At 48.2% G+C, this 16,038-nt stretch overlaps 2 protein-coding genes across 2 annotated transcripts in view; one reads left to right on the plus strand and one right to left on the minus strand.

The window, feature by feature from the left end:
* LOC133140248 (solute carrier family 2, facilitated glucose transporter member 6-like) lies at positions 1–7,922 on the plus strand. The gene is made up of 10 exons (XM_061260002.1): positions 1–239; positions 510–663; positions 1,353–1,559; positions 2,309–2,408; positions 2,814–3,025; positions 3,718–3,867; positions 4,252–4,360; positions 4,818–4,973; positions 5,692–5,837; positions 6,293–7,922. The coding sequence occupies exons 1-10, from the start codon at positions 193–195 to the stop codon at positions 6,452–6,454; spliced, it is 1,443 nt and encodes a 480-aa protein (XP_061115986.1). The 5' UTR covers positions 1–192; the 3' UTR covers positions 6,455–7,922.
* LOC133140249 (uncharacterized) overlaps positions 6,797–16,038 on the minus strand; it is a 22,461-nt gene continuing 13,219 nt past the window's right edge. The window contains exons 6-7 of the mRNA XM_061260004.1: positions 8,285–8,451; positions 6,797–7,060 (exon numbers count right to left, since the gene is read on the minus strand). Coding sequence (XP_061115988.1) covers positions 6,971–7,060; positions 8,285–8,451 — 257 coding nt within the window. The 3' untranslated portion in view covers positions 6,797–6,970. The remainder of the gene's footprint in view (positions 7,061–8,284; positions 8,452–16,038) is intronic.

Here is a 16,038-nt window from a genome sequence, read left to right on the forward strand (position 1 = left end):
GCATTGAGGATGGACGAAATAAAATAAAATATGCTTTGTTTCTTTAAAATTCCACGGTTCCGTATTTTGTGGGTTTGGTCAATGCTGAAAGTCCGGATTTTCTAAATAAAATGTTGTGCGCTTTCGGTTTCCTACACACGGTTTTCAGTTCTTCGTGGAGACGCTTCCAACTGGAACTAATCGGGTAGCAAAATGGACGAGACTACGCCTCTTGTTAAAAATCATCCTAAAACCACAAGGTAACGACGAAAAATACATTACCGAAGTCTTTAAATCGGATGGAGAGACTGTATAGTTCAGTATATGTAATTATAGAGTAAAAAGAGAAACAATGGAAGAGTTGGGCTGTTTCTAATGTAGACTCTGTTCAATCAATGTTATGTGAAGCTATAATGGTATTTTAACTTTTAAGGCCAGTTTCACAGACATACTCCACAGAGAGAGAGCATTTTGAATGGAATTGACTGATGGTAAGACGAATTCATACCTTGGGTTCATTCTTTTCCCAGAAACACCAGGCTGTTCCTCGCAGTATTTTCCGCAGTTCTGGGAAACTTTAATTTTGGCTATTCTATGGTGTACCCATCTCCAGTGATACCCCAGCTTCGGGTCATTGACGACCCTAACCTGAGGATGGGTACAGAACAGGTGGCTTGGTTTGGGGTAAGAAAAGCAACCAATTATGGCATTCAGTTCCCTAGCAGTGTCTACATTAAGTCACAACACTGGATACCTATACTGTACCACTGTAAAGTTCTTAGACAAGTTATGCGTTTCTTTTTCTTACTTTTTGTACATTGCTTTGTAAGTACCGTGCAGGAGCGTCGTAGCGAAGTTCTGGCGCCCGCCGCAAGGTGGAGACACGAGCCCCCTCCAATGAACTTCATAAGAATGAAACACTAATGAAATGAGATGAAACCAGTATTTTAGTTTATAGAAAACGGCAATGGTCTATGGCGGTATATAAAATCTATTTTTTAAAAGAACAGTTGTCAAATGTTCAGTTCTGGTTTATTTTAAGGGGAAAATACGACGGATTACTGCTGGGTGTTTGTCACAGATATTTGCTTAAGCGACGGAGCGGTCACGTAAAGAACGTTAACGTTAAATAAAATTCAATTGAGAGATCTTGCACTTAATTGCATCAATTCCCCTCTTGACCGTTAGAAGTCCGAAATTACATATTGCCAAAATAACCCCCACCCCCACTACGCAAGTGCTGTGCATTCACTGTAAGCAGGGCTGCACTTTTGTTTTTCGTTTTAATGAACATTTAAAAAAAGAAAATTATTTTCCTGCTCTCTTATTTTATATCCATCTCTCCGTTTCCCCCTCTCTCGCCCCCCGGAAAGTCGATCTTCACGCTGGGCGCCGCGGCGGGTGGCCTGGGCACCATGCTGCTGAACGACAGGGTGGGCAGGAAGCTGAGCATCATGCTGTCCGCCGTGCCCTCCACCGTGGGCTACCTGCTGATGGGTGCGGCTCGGGCGGTGTGGATGCTGCACCTGGGCCGCTTTCTGACCGGCATCGCGGGTGGCATGACTGCTGCCTCCATCCCTGTGAGTCCTTGCTCATGCAATCGCAGCAACGGTGCATCCAACTGCGGCTGGCAGCCCTGCACGGCAACGCACAACTGGCACTAGCGTCGCCCAGTGACGGGAAGTGAATGTTGATGAAGAAGCAGATAAAAAATTCCAAAATGTAGTGTCACGGCAATCCACAACAGAACAACAGACGCGATCGTGAAGTCAGAGCAACTGTGATCCACAGGTCTGATCCACTATTGGTCTGTGTTGTGTATCATAGACCACAGACTATATATAACAAAAACAAAACCGCTATCAAGCCATGCTGAATGTATAATTTAAACCCAACATGCTTTGAAGATTAAACACTAGGTGTAATTTATTGTGACAAGTTTTCTGATTAAATTTTCTAATGTTTTCAATACTGAAAATGTGAAAAAATCAGTAGCCTAATTCAGCGAAAAAAGAGAAAAAGAGACTACACCTTTATAGCACCAAATGAAAAGATGCTGGTGCTGGACTACCTGATGAAAACAATATTTAACATTTATCTAATAGATTATTTATTTTCTTTTTATTTAAGTTGTATCGTAGTACTCAGAAAACTGTGCCTGTTGAAAAAATGCAAGCAAATATTTTTTCATGGGCCCCTATCTTGTGTGACCACTATGTTTATCACCACCAACACTCCATAATAAAGGAAATTTAGTGGATTGGAGTGTGCATTCATTGCCATGCTCTGGGCTTAAAAATGTGATTTTACCTTCCTCAACTATCCCAAGGTGTATGTGTCAGAGATCTCCCATCCAGCAGTCAGGGGGATCCTGGGATCCTGCCCCCAGATCACCGCTGTGTGTGGATCCCTCGCGCTCTACGCTCTTGGTAATACCCTTGCATAACCAAGACGAAATGTGGACCATTTCTGGAAAATTGATATTTTAACCTTGACCTTTAACCATATTTCACAACCATTCTGATATTTCACAACCATTGTGTAACATTGGGGCAATGGGCTTGCTTACAAGATTACTGAGTTAGATGTATAACTATAACACAATAAGTAGAACCCAGAGCCGTTATTTTTTGTTTCAGTCCATGTTCCAGATCTGGATTTTACTGAGTAATCCTGCTTTGTGGAACCATTATCATTCTCATTATTATTATACTTAGCCTTGCATGATATGTACTTCAGAATCCTCCCAGTTACAGTGACAGCATTATTGCATACTGTAGCCTCTCTACAGTGGGCTGCCCGTTAGGCCATGCTGATTGTGTGTTTTTGGGAAGGTCTGGTGTTGCCATGGCGATGGCTTGCGGTGGCCGGGGAGGTGCCGGCACTCATCATGCTGGTGCTGATGTGCTTCATGCCGCGGTCGCCGCGGTTCCTCATCGCCCAGGGGAACGAGGCCGACGCCCACCGGGCGCTCAGCTGGCTCCGGGGCCCGGGCTCCGACGTCACGGCCGAGTTCAGCAGGATCCAGAGGAGCGTGGCTTCACAGGTTCACCACGCTGCGGATTCACACCCTCATAGAGATTGTTGATGGGGAGTGGAGGGTGAAGGGGGATGCTCTGCAGCTGTTCTGTCATGGGGATCGTTGATGGTCGCAGAGGTTCGCCGCTGACAATAATGGGGGTACCAGCAATTGCACTTGGGGGGGCAAAGCACCTCCCAGATCCAACCCCACTTGTCCTTTGGTTACAATTGAATCAGAATTTTTAATTGACAAAAAAAGAAAATAATAATATATATATATATATATATTATATATAACAATGCCACAATTTACCCACTGAGGGGGTACACAAATGCACACCCTCTACTTGACTGTCTATCACTCTGCACTGAAATAAGATATGAAGATGTAATTAATATAAAATATGTCCCTGAGACTTCATTTTTTCATTTGATATGACATTTATTCCATTGTGATGTATTGCTCCCAAGAAAGAGTGAAAAATGCATACTGTATTCATATTTAAATTAATACTCTAGTTTGTACTATATTGCTATGTATTGTATGCAGATTGCATGATGGGCTGGTAATTTTATCATTTTAAGGCTTTTTAGTCTCTCATGGACTATCCAGGACAGGAGTGATTATACTACTTCTTATTGAGACTAACCTATTCATATCTTTCCTGTATTAATAAGCAAACAAAATGATATGGGAATTCAAATGTCGTCTCCCAGAAAAGGATAACATGGGCAGAGCTTGGCACGCCGTTCTACTATAAGCCCATCCTGATCGCCATGGTGATGCGGTTCCTACAGCAAATGACGGGGATAACTCCGATCCTTGTGTACCTGGAGCCCATCTTCCAACTAACCAAGGTCTCCCTGGTATGTCACATTCGCCAGCTACGGTCACCTTCTAGAAGAAACCGGTCTGAAGTATACATTTGTGCAAACAATTGCATCTACATGTGTAGGTTTAAGTCAGGTGTGCACAATTCTGCATGCTAGTTTCACATTACTTTTCTGACAGCTCTATAGATTACACTGGTTCTCTCCTGCACTGGATCCCAGTGAAATCTTTAGGACACACCTGCAGTCTGTGACTGTAGCTGCTGCTGATACAAATGACCAAGATGCAGTACGATTGAGCTAATTCAATATTTAAAGAGCAGAAGTTTCCACAAAATCCTGACACGGTCCGGCCCTTACTGTGCGCCCCTGGTTTCAATCCTTTGCGTTACTCGGTGTGTGAACTGTGTGTTTATTTAGGAGGCAAAGTACGACGCCGCTCTGGTGGGTGCGGTGCGACTGCTGTCTATCGTGATCGCAGCCAGTTTAATGGACAAGGCCGGCAGGAAGGCCCTCCTCTTCACATCAGGTAGGACACGCTGTAGGCCTGGAGGTCTGGAAACTCCTCATCTTCATCTCTACAATGACGGCATACAGTAGGCTGATCAGCTGCTGTGAACTGACTGATTTACTAAATCACTGGCTGCCTGACTTACTAGCTTACTGGCCGACTCTCACTGGCAAAATACCAGTGAATGCCTAATGCTAAATGGTTGGCATTGATATAGCGCCTTTATCCAAAGCGCTGTACAATTGTTGCTTTTCATTCAGCCATTCATACACACACTCACACTCCAATCGTGATCGGCTGCTATGCAAGGCACCAACCAGCTCCTCAGGAGCATTCAGGGATTAGGCGTCTTGCTCAGGGACACTTTGACACGCCCAGGGTGGCATCGAACCAACCACCCCAGAGGACTGCTCTTACCGCCTGAGCCAATGTCGCCGCACATTTTGAACCGATCATTTACTCCCTTCCCCACCAGGATTCCTGATGTTCCTCTCAACCCTCAGCATGTGCATGTACACCCACGCCAGTTCTTTCCCTACCCTCAACATCACCTCCACCCCCGCCTTGCACGCCACGCCCTTTGACGCCTCCAGCCTCATCCCGCTCATAAGCACCATGGTCATCATATTTGGTAAGTTTGTGAGCATCTCGTTAAAATTTACAAAAATAATTACATTAAAAAAATTCCTTGGGGTTGTATTTTTCACGGAAATGTATTAAGGAATGGGACAGTCAACAGGAAATGTGCCTGTAATTTTCTGTGAAACTTTGTGCCCTTTGTGATGATACTATAATTCCTTACTAACTCCATTTGGTAATCAACAAACATGCTTAAGACATTTGTAAGGTTTTTGATTTCAATTTCATGAGGGAAATCTCATTCCCTTGATCGGGGAGTCATTCTACCATGGATTTCTGCAGAACTTTCATCTGCTGAAAATCCAGTTTTAAGAAACAATTGAGCAGCCAATTGTCCAATTACTTTTGCCCCCCTTAAACTCCGGGGCACTATGTATAAAAAGGGCTGGAAATTCTACACTGTTCACTCAATATGATGGTAGAAAAAAAGTTAGTCTTCACTTTCAATGGTTTGTTTGCAAGAGCACAAAGCAAAAACAAAAAATGTGTCACTCTCCAAGTACTTATGAACTGCGCGGTATACAGGCGGTGTACTTGGACTACGGAGTCACTGATGCATGATGTGACTACCAACAAGGGCAACAATACTCAGCCTTTGACTTCTGATATAATCTGCCGGATCGAACAGTGCCACGCAACACTACGTTAGAAATAAACGAGATCCACCTTTCTGCTGGTTTGGAGTCAGTTTCACTCCATTCTCTCCACAGGCTACGCCATGGGCTGGGGCCCGATCACCTGGCTGCTGATGTCCGAGGTCTTGCCTCTGGCGGCCAGGGGCGTGGCCTCGGGTCTGTGTGTGGCTGTCAGCTGGCTGACCGCCTTTGTACTGGTCCATGTATTCATGCACGTGGTGGTAAGTCTGTCAATCTACCTACCGACAGTGGTTTTGCGTTTCATTTGGTTTCATACGCTATTTTTTCAACCCCATCCATTGATGGGAGTGTTTTCTCTGGGGCCTGGGCTCATGACAGCTCTGGAGTATAGTGCTCACATTCGCCACCTGGTGGTGGTTGTGCAAAAAACAACCCAAGGATTATGGCTAATTTTGCTACTGACAAATAAGGAAAAGAGTAAACTGGGAATTTCTTAAATTGTGCGAACAAACATTATAAATCAAGAGCCATTACTATTAAGTTTTCCAATTACCATTCTACCTACCGACCAAACACCACCACCATGCCTACAAATCCAAAAAGTACCGATTCTGAAGTCTAGTTCACAACAAAGGATGAAAACAGTGAAGAACTGTGGGCGTTATTCCAGGACATTTCAAACACATTTGTTCTCTCTCCCCCCTCCACCCCGCAGGAAGCGTGCGGACTGTTTGTGCCGTTTCTGTTCTTCTGCGTGGTGTGTGTGATCAACATCATCTTCACGGCGGTGTGTGTGCCCGAGACGCGTGGACGCTCCCTGGAGGAGATCGAGAACTTTTTCCGCACCGGTCGCACGTTCACCATCAGGGAGTCCTGAGAGCGAGTCCAAACAGATACAGAGCACCCATTCGTATCCCAAGCTTTTCGCTGCTGTGTGCAGGGTGACATTAATGTGTTCTCTGCATTGGGAACCTGAGGATACCACAACCAGAAAAGTTGTATGGTGTATTGATTTTTTTTTCTTTGGTTGATGAGAACTTCTTTTCAGAAAACATGCCTTTTACACTAATACTTTTTCCAGGTTAGTTCATAAATATCAGATAGCCACTAGTGCTCATGAATATACTGCAATTACAAAGCTTGCTGCATCATTTATATTTATTCTGCATTCCTGCACAAATATGAACTGACTAAAGGAAAGAATAGCGACAAATGAAAGGCAAGTGAATACCCATGTATTTCAGTTGAGACAAGTGAACAGTAATACAGGATGAAAACAGGAATGTGCACTGAAATACATGTGCCCCTCCTAATGGCACACATTAAAGACCGGATGCAAGGTTTGAAAATGCATGCCACTTGAAGGCTGTGAGGAGACTAAGATGCATGTGTTCTATCGGAGCACTTCGACACACAGGACATGTCCTCCAACAAACGGAGAGTGTCCTCCACCGGACGGGCTGAGTCTGGTCAGCCCTCCATCCTGTAGAGAATTTGTGCATGAGTTTTAGGATTCCCCATCTCTTTCCTCAATTCTACATGTACACTCAGTGACCACTTTTAGGTAGACCTGTACACTGGCTTGTTAATGCAAATATTTCATCAGCCAAACAAGTAGCTGCAACTAAATGAAAAGTATGCAGACGTGGTCAAAAGGTTCAACGGTTTTTCAGACCAAATGACTTCAACCTTGGCATGATTGTTGTGTGCCAGACAGGGTGGTTGAGCATCTCAAATTACTGATCTCCTGGGATTTTCATGCACAACAGTCTCTAGAGCAGGGGTGTCAAACTCCCAGTGGGCCGCAGTGTCTGCAGGTTTTTGTGGTTGCCTTTCAATCAGCTGTCAATTAAGGCCTTGGGAACAAGGTGTGTGGATTGCTTCGCCAATTAAAGACTTAAATGAACCACAGGTGCTGGGAACAACCTGAAAACCAGCAGACACTGTGGCCCTCCAGGACTGGAGTTTGACACCTGTGCTCTAGAGTTTGTAGAGAATGGTGCGAAAAAAACAAAAAACATCCAGTGAGCAGCAGTTCTGCAGGCAGAAACGCCTTGTTAATGAGTGTAACTGGAGTATTCTAGATCTGTATTTAGAGTGGCTACTTATTATGGTTTTGGGTTCTAGTTTCAAATCCACTAAAGGCTATGTTTGTACATCTTTTTATGATCATGCCCTTGTCTCCCCTCTATGGTGAAAGGTTAGGATGGGTGTTCTGGGTTATTAAATCATGCTAGTTCTCTACTGAAATATGCCTGTAGATATCTTATCATTTACACTTTGTGCAATCAAATTAATGGCTGCCCTGTTTATAATAAAAAATAAATGAAATAACATTCATATTATTCCTGATTTACTTGATTTGATTTAGACTCATTTCATGTGCTCTCAACTACAACCCAAACATGTTATAATAGATTTGAAAGCATTCTTCTTAAGTTTAAGCAATCCTTTATTTGATCAAGTATTTTCATTGTTATGTTTCTCTCCGAGCACTTACAAGTGTTATTTACTTCTTCAATTCTGGTTTGGAGTTTTGGCATCATTTTGACATGGAGGTGAGTTTAGAGGAGAGAAATCTCAGACTTTTGGGTGTGCCCAACAGCGCAAAATATTGTCAAATTTGTCAAATACTTTTATGACATACAGACACACACACACACACACACACACACACACAAGTATACACATGCATACACAGTCCTACCTCTGTTGGGGAGGAGCAATCCCTGCTGATTTGTGGTGGGTTTCCACTAGTCATGGGTGACAATGTTGGGGAGTACCAGAATGAGGGAGCGTAGAATTTCAGGGTTGTATGCGGTGATGAAATGCCGGACAGCCTTCTAGGTGTGTTCAGAGGGCCTGGTTCAGTCACTGAGGTCGAGAGAAAACCCCTGCATTTGTCATGAACTGTTGTCCAACACACTTAACATTACCCAACATTCGGAGTATGCCTTCAGGAACAGAATTGAGCCTTCTCTGGCCAGCATGTTCCACGGTCTCATTGGGCTAGTTGTGAACGGTTGGCATTTATATAGCGCCTTTATCCAAAGTGCTGTAAAACTGCGGCTTCTCATTCAAGGCACCAACCAGCTCGCCAGAAGCATTTGGGGGTTAGGTGTCTTGCTCAGGGACACTTCGACACGCCCAGGCTAGAACCCGGCTAGCCTCCGACTGCCAGAAGAGTGCTCTTACCACCTAAGCCAATGTCACCCAGTTGGGCCCGCCTTCACAGAAACAGGAAGTGACAGAAACCAGATTGTATGTCGGTGCTGTCTTACCATATTGTAGTGAATGTGGTTCTGAGTGGGTCAGTAATCACGGACTAGTGGTTTCACCTGAGTCTCAGCTGCACGTGATTTGCAGCGGGGAGGAACTAATAAATCAGAGCCGAGCGGGCGTGAGGGGGGGCCGGGAGAGTGGTGTTGCAAGGACGTGAGGCTACGGAGCTAAGCCAGCCGACCAAGACAAACATTGCACTCGCACATAGACGGGGGGGAGGTTCGCGTGCTGCCTAGAGCCGCCGGCCTGAAGATAGGTAGCGGGTTGTAGGGCGAGGTTCCTGCGGTAGGCAGGGCTAAAGGGGAAAGCATAGCGGGGATATAGGAGTGCTCCTGTCCGCTCTCCAGCTTGTGGAGAGGCTCTCCTGCCGTTTGTAGAGACGCCTCGCGGCGCTGGTCATCTGCTGCTGTTGACTGACGGGGATCGGACCAGTGCCAAAACCCAGACCCCGTGGGAGGGTCTAGAACCCCGGGCAAGTTAAGTGTTTTAATGGACTTTAAGAAGTGTTTTATGTCCTATGTCTGTGCACTATTTGTTGTGTGATTGGTGTTCGTATTTTAGCCCAGCATAGCCCAGACATAGCACGGGGGTGGGGGAAGCAGTCGGCTCCCCACCCACCAGGGGCTTCTTGACAGGTGTGCCCATTATCGCACGGGGGGTTTGTAGTGGAAGTAGCTTAGGTGTGTGTGCAGTGCAGTTGCCGTGTGGGTAGCCTACCTGTGTGTAGTATTATGTGCAGTGTGCATGAGGCCGAGTAGCCTACCTGTGTGCCGTGCCCTAAGGGGGTGAGTCTTTATTGTGGTTTCGGCGTACTGTGGGGGACCTGGTGGGGAAGGTAGCCACCGCAATATCCCATGCCTGTGTCGTGTCTGAGCTGTAGCCCATGCGTGTGTTTTAATAATAAAGCTAACTGTTTTGTACCTGAACCTTCTCCTCCAGTAATTGTAGCTTCTAGCCCGAATACTTTATGTGGTCTGGCTCTCTACATCTTCCTATTGGCAACAAGGTTTATTACACTGGTGGCAGCGGAGGGATCGTGTATCTCCCAACTTGTAAACCTTGGTAGAGTGTAGCCTGCTACAATGTTGGAGGGAGAAGGCAGTCAGCAGCCGCAGTTGCAGAGTAATGGGAATAGTAATGAGAATGCCCCCTCTAGTAGTGTTGGGCACCATGTATATGCCGGGGTCGGGCCACCTCCTCGCCCAGTTTTTATGCCTGAGACCTTTACGGGGGTAGGCCGTGCGTGGTCTGATTGGTCAGAACAGTTCGATGTGGCGGCTGAGGTGAATTATTGGGATGAGGCTCTCAAAATTAAGTTTATGTCCCTCTTGTTGGCAGGGCGTGCTAGGGACATGTATAGCGGGTTGCCGAGAGAGGCTAAGAACAACTATGCATTGTTGAAGGCAGCCATGACACGATGCTTTGAACCCTGTGATAGTGATGATTGGTGCCGGGCTAGCTTTCTTGCCCGTCGCCGCCAGCCGAAGGAGTCCGCTAGGGAGTTTGGTACTGCCTTAAGGAGGTTGGCTATTAGAGCGTATCCGACAGCGGATGATTACACCCGCGATATGTTGGCAAGAGATCAGTTTATCCTCCATTTTGCAACCGGTGATTTTCGGATCAGCTTACGAGGTGCTAAGCCCAAGACACTAGAAGCAGCCATTGATCTTTCCTCTGAAATGGAGTTGCTTAGGAGCCTGGAGCAATGTCATGTGACTTCGGAGGCTAAAGTGATGGGGGTGTCGGTGGCTAAATCTAGCAGTGATGAACAAATGGGAGTGTTGGTGGGGATGGTGGAGGAGTTGAGGCAGGAGGTGCGCTGTCTTCAATCCACCGTTAAAAACATACAAGCAGCCCCAACAACACCACATCTCTCCCAGCCCACCGGAAACCTAGGTGGAGGTAGTAGGGGTAGGGCGCCATCTAGTGGGGCGACCAGGCAGGGCTTTCGAGAGGCGAGAGACGGATGTTGGGAATGTGGGTGTAATAGACACCTCCGACGCGAGTGCCCGTACTTGCAGGGAAACTAGGGGGGGCAGGCACCGCAGGCCAATTGCCTGCCCCCGAGTACACTCGTACCACTATGGCCTCGGTAGGTAAGCAGGGCGGTTCAGGGTATATTGCTGCCAAAGTAGGGGGGTTAGACTCGCTCTTGTTATTGGATAGTGGGGCCACCTTGTCAGTGATTCCTAAACAGGTGTGGTTGGCCATCACTAAGGGGGGGGCAGAGTTGGTTGGGTACCAGGGGGATGTGTCGGCTGCTAATGGCGGGGGAATGGGAATCCTAGGGAAGTGGCACACTGTGTGTCAGTTTGATTCTCTGGCATTAGTTGCAGAGTTTTTGGTGGCTGATGTGCCGTCTCAGGAGATCTTACTAGGATTTGACTTTCTCCATAAGTATGGGGTGGTGGTGGACTTTGGAAAAAAAGAATGTAGGGTAATGGGTAAGCTACTCCCCCTTATTGTGCCAGCAGATATGGAGGAGCCACAAGTCGTCACAGTCCCTGTGGATACAGTAATCCCTCCCCGCAGCGAAGCCATCATTATTGGTAAGATAGAAAACACTATTGGGCCTGCGCGAGAGGGGATGCTGGAGCCGGCCGAATCAGTATCTACTCATTGTAATGTGATGGTGGCTCGGGTGGTCTGTAGGGTGGAACGGGGCACTCTGCCGGTCAGGGTCATCAACGTCACCAATGATGCTCTTACCTTGAAGGGAGGGATGAAACTAGGTTTGTTACATACTGATATTGCAGTGGGGAGCAAGGCAGAGAATTTGGGGGAGGCAGAGACAGAGGGTGTTTCACAGTTAGCCTGGACACCTGATACACTGTTGGTACATCTGGGGTTGCACCAGAAAGGTTTCGAGGCACCGGAATTGGCAGCCATCTACGATGTGCTGGCCCGAAATTTATCAGTGTTCAGTTCAGGTGACAATGATTTGGGGAGAACTCGCCTTGCTTTACACCAGATCGATACAGAGGGAGCAAGGCCAGTGAAGTTGCCCCCCCGTCGTGTTCCCCTCCATTTACAGCAGGAGGTAGCGGAGCATATAAAGCAAATGCTCGAGAACGACATCATTCAGCCCTCTTACAGCCCCTGGGCGGCGCCTGTAGTTCTGGTCCGCAAGCGGGATGGAGGGCTCCGCTTTTGTGTTGATTACCGGAAATTGAATGATCTGACTCGAAAAGACGCCTACCCCCTGCCTCGCATTGACGACGCCCTTGATGGCTTGAGTAAGGCTTGTTGGTTCTCCACTCTAGACTTAGCCAGCGGTTACTGGCAAGTCGAGATGGACCCCAAAGACAAACCTAAAACGGCATTCATTACACGACAAGGGCTTTTCGAGTTCAATGTGCTTAGTTTTGGCCTGTGCAATAGCCCCAGTACCTTTCAGAGACTAATGGATCTAGTGCTGGCCGATCTGCAGTGGACAACTTGTTTAGTGTACCTAGATGATATTATTGTGTTTGGTCGGACTTTCCAGGAGCACCTGTCCCGGCTGGATGAGGTACTAACTAAATTACGCCAGGCTCAGCTTAAGGTAAAGCCAGCTAAGTGTAATTTATTGTCCACTCAGGTGCAGTACTTGGGCCACATAATCTCAGCGAGGGGCGTGGAAGCAGACCCAGCAAAGGTAGAGGCAGTGCGACAGTGGCCAGCGCCAAGGAACCAGACTGAAGTGAGGAGCTTTGTGGGGTTAGCCTCCTATTATAGGAGGTTTATGAAGGGCTTCGCGGAGATTGCTCGCCCCCTTCATCAACTCACAGAGAAGGGTAGACGGTTTAAATGGACGGAGGACTGTCAGTCAGCCTTTGAACAGCTTAAACTTAGGTTGATGTCGGCCCCCATTCTCTCATATCCAGACCCCCATAAAACTTTCATTCTAGACACAGATGCTAGCGATGCAGGCATTGGGGCAGTCCTGTCACAGGAAGAGGCAGGACAGGAGCATGTCATAGCTTATGCTAGTAGGGCTCTGACAAAATCCGAAAAGAAATATGCTACCACTAAGAAGGAGTTGCTGAGTATGGTCACGTTTACTAAATACTTCAAGCACTACTTGTTGGGCAAAGAATTTGTGCTGAGGACGGACCATAACTCCTTAAGGTGGTTGCATAATTTTCAGGGGATAGAAGGACAGTTAGCCCGGTGGTTGGAACAGTTGGCTAGTTTCCAGTATAGGATTGTGCATCGTCCTGGACGAGTACATGCTAATGCAGATGCCCTCTCTAGGTTACCGGCGTTTCTGTCGACCATTTCGCACACCCCGACGGAAGGGGGGGCGGTGGAGGCTCCAGCTCCCCAGGCTGTACGTACAGTGCACCACACAAACCCAGTGGTGCCCCCTGGCCCCGAGGAGGGAGATGATTTGGCGCAGGCTCAGAGAGAGGATGCAGAATTGCAACAAATCATCGCTCTGAAAGTGGGTGAGCTGGAGTGTCCAGGGCCTCCCAGTGAGTTAAAGGGGTTTGCACCCGTGTGGGCTCAGTTACAGGTACAAGGTGCTAGGCTGGTGAGGCTACCACCTGTGAATTCAGATGCAGCTAAACGGGTGCAGGTCGTTCTCCCCAAATCCCTAGTGCCGAAAGTGTTAGAGCAGTTGCACGATTCAGTTACGGCGGGTCACTTGGGGGTACAGAAGTTGCAAGCCAAGGTGAAAGACCGATTCTACTGGCCGGGGTGGTTTGGGGATGTTAAGCGGTGGTGCCAGGAGTGTGTAGAGTGTGGATCTCGAAAGACAACTGGGCAGCAGTTGTGTGCCCCCCTTCAATCTGCTGTAGCCTCAAGAACCTATGAGCGGGTGGCGTTAGACATCTTAGGACCACTGCCAGAAACCCCCACTCGGAATAAGTATATCTTAGTTATCGGGGATTACTTCTCAAAGTGGACAGAGGCTTTTCCCCTTTCCAACATGGAAGCACAGACAGTAGCCAAAGTTTTGGTAGAACAGTGGGTCTGTCGACTGGGGACCCCCCGCACCATTCACACCGACCAAGGGCGGAATTTTGAGTCCAGGTTGTTTAAAGAAATGTGCCAGCTGCTAAACATTCACAAGACCCGCACGTCGCCTTACCACCCCCAGTCTGATGGGATGGTAGAAAGGTTTAATCGAACCTTATTGTCCATGTTGTCCTTGTTTGTGGAGGAGAATCAGACTAATTGGGACACACTGTTGCCATATGTAATGTTGGCGTATAGGAGTAGTGTGCACTCAAGCACAGGGTTCTCGCCCCACAAGGTGGTGTTCGGGCAGGAGGTCGTTCTCCCAGTGGATGTTATGCTGGGCCTTGGTGGGGGAGAGAGTTTCTCTGCAGCTACAGAGTATGTGTCTAGGTTGAGGGACACATTGTCCACAGTGGTGGGGGCTGTAAGAGGCCATCAGGCGAAGGCCTCTGGTAGGCAGAAAGAAGCCTTTGATGTCAGGGTCAACTGGCAGTATTATTCCGAGGGAGAGTTGGTATGGGTCCGGACTAGGGCTAGGAAAAGGGGTGTTTGCCCTAAGTTGCAAAGGAGATTTAGGGGCCCCTATAGGGTCATAGACAGAATCACCGAAGTCTTATATCGTCTAGTGTTAGTGGAGGGAGGGCCTGAGGTGATTTTGCATTACAACAGACTCAAACCTTTCCTCTCCCCAGTACCGGACACAAGCTGCCAGGAGAGTGTACCAAATCGTCAGACCAGGCCCCCACGTCCAGGAGCAAGGGGCAGCACTGGCTGGGTCCGTTGGCGAGCCCCAGGTCCTGCTGGGAGGTCTGGAGAGGGAGAGGCCCAGCAAGCAATACAGAGTACAACGCCCCCTAGGCCCTGCGTTGGAGTGGAAGCAGAGCGACAGACTGGGGACCCGACGCAGAGTGTCCAGCAACCAGCGGATCCAGGAGGAGAGAGCCTGGAGAACACCAGCCAGGACACCCGGGAAGGAGAGAGACTGAGCAGAGGAGCAACAACCCAGGAGAGCACATCGGCCCCCATACAGGATGGGGGTGGAGAGAGGCCGAGGGGACAACAGACAGTGCAAGGGACACGTCAAGGACGCCAGAGGAGGCCGCCAGTGTGGAGCAGAGACTACGAGATGTGTTGACTCAGGGACGAGTCACATTTAAGGGGGGGGAGAGTGTAGTGAATGTGGTTCTGAGTGGGTCAGTAATCACGGACTAGTGGTTTCACCTGAGTCTCAGCTGCACGTGATTTGCAGCGGGGAGGAACTAATAAATCAGAGCCGAGCGGGCGTGAGGGGGGGCCGGGAGAGTGGTGTTGCAAGGACGTGAGGCTACGGAGCTAAGCCAGCCGACCAAGACAAACATTGCACTCGCACATAGACGGGGGGGAGGTTCGCGTGCTGCCTAGAGCCGCCGGCCTGAAGATAGGTAGCGGGTTGTAGGGCGAGGTTCCTGCGGTAGGCAGGGCTAAAGGGGAAAGCATAGCGGGGATATAGGAGTGCTCCTGTCCGCTCTCCAGCTTGTGGAGAGGCTCTCCTGCCGTTTGTAGAGACGCCTCGCGGCGCTGGTCATCTGCTGCTGTTGACTGACGGGGATCGGACCAGTGCCAAAACCCAGACCCCGTGGGAGGGTCTAGAACCCCGGGCAAGTTAAGTGTTTTAATGGACTTTAAGAAGTGTTTTATGTCCTATGTCTGTGCACTATTTGTTGTGTGATTGGTGTTCGTATTTTAGCCCAGCATAGCCCAGACATAGCACGGGGGTGGGGGAAGCAGTCGGCTCCCCACCCACCAGGGGCTTCTTGACAGGTGTGCCCATTATCGCACGGGGGGTTTGTAGTGGAAGTAGCTTAGGTGTGTGTGCAGTGCAGTTGCCGTGTGGGTAGCCTACCTGTGTGTAGTATTATGTGCAGTGTGCATGAGGCCGAGTAGCCTACCTGTGTGCCGTGCCCTAAGGGGGTGAGTCTTTATTGTGGTTTCGGCGTACTGTGGGGGACCTGGTGGGGAAGGTAGCCACCGCAATATCCCATGCCTGTGTCGTGTCTGAGCTGTAGCCCATGCGTGTGTTTTAATAATAAAGCTAACTGTTTTGTACCTGAACCTTCTCCTCCAGTAATTGTAGCTTCTAGCCCGAATACTTTATGTGGTCTGGCTCTCTACATCTTCCTATTGGCAACAAGGTTTATTACAATATCAACATGATTGTGTGAAAATGTATTGATACCAATAGTGTTAAACTTT

The sequence above is a fragment of the Conger conger genome, chromosome 11 (genome assembly GCF_963514075.1).
Source record: "Conger conger chromosome 11, fConCon1.1, whole genome shotgun sequence".
NCBI lineage: Eukaryota > Metazoa > Chordata > Actinopteri > Anguilliformes > Congridae > Conger > Conger conger.

Coding starts and splice junctions, on each gene's coding strand:
- LOC133140248 (XM_061260002.1), top strand. CDS start 193: ATGGACGAGACTACGCCTCTTGTTAAAAATCATCCTAAAACCACAAG. Junction 240..509: donor AATCATCCTAAAACCACAAG/GTAACGACGAAA, acceptor TTCTTTTCCCAG/AAACACCAGGCTGTTCCTCG. Junction 1,560..2,308: donor TGACTGCTGCCTCCATCCCT/GTGAGTCCTTGC, acceptor AACTATCCCAAG/GTGTATGTGTCAGAGATCTC.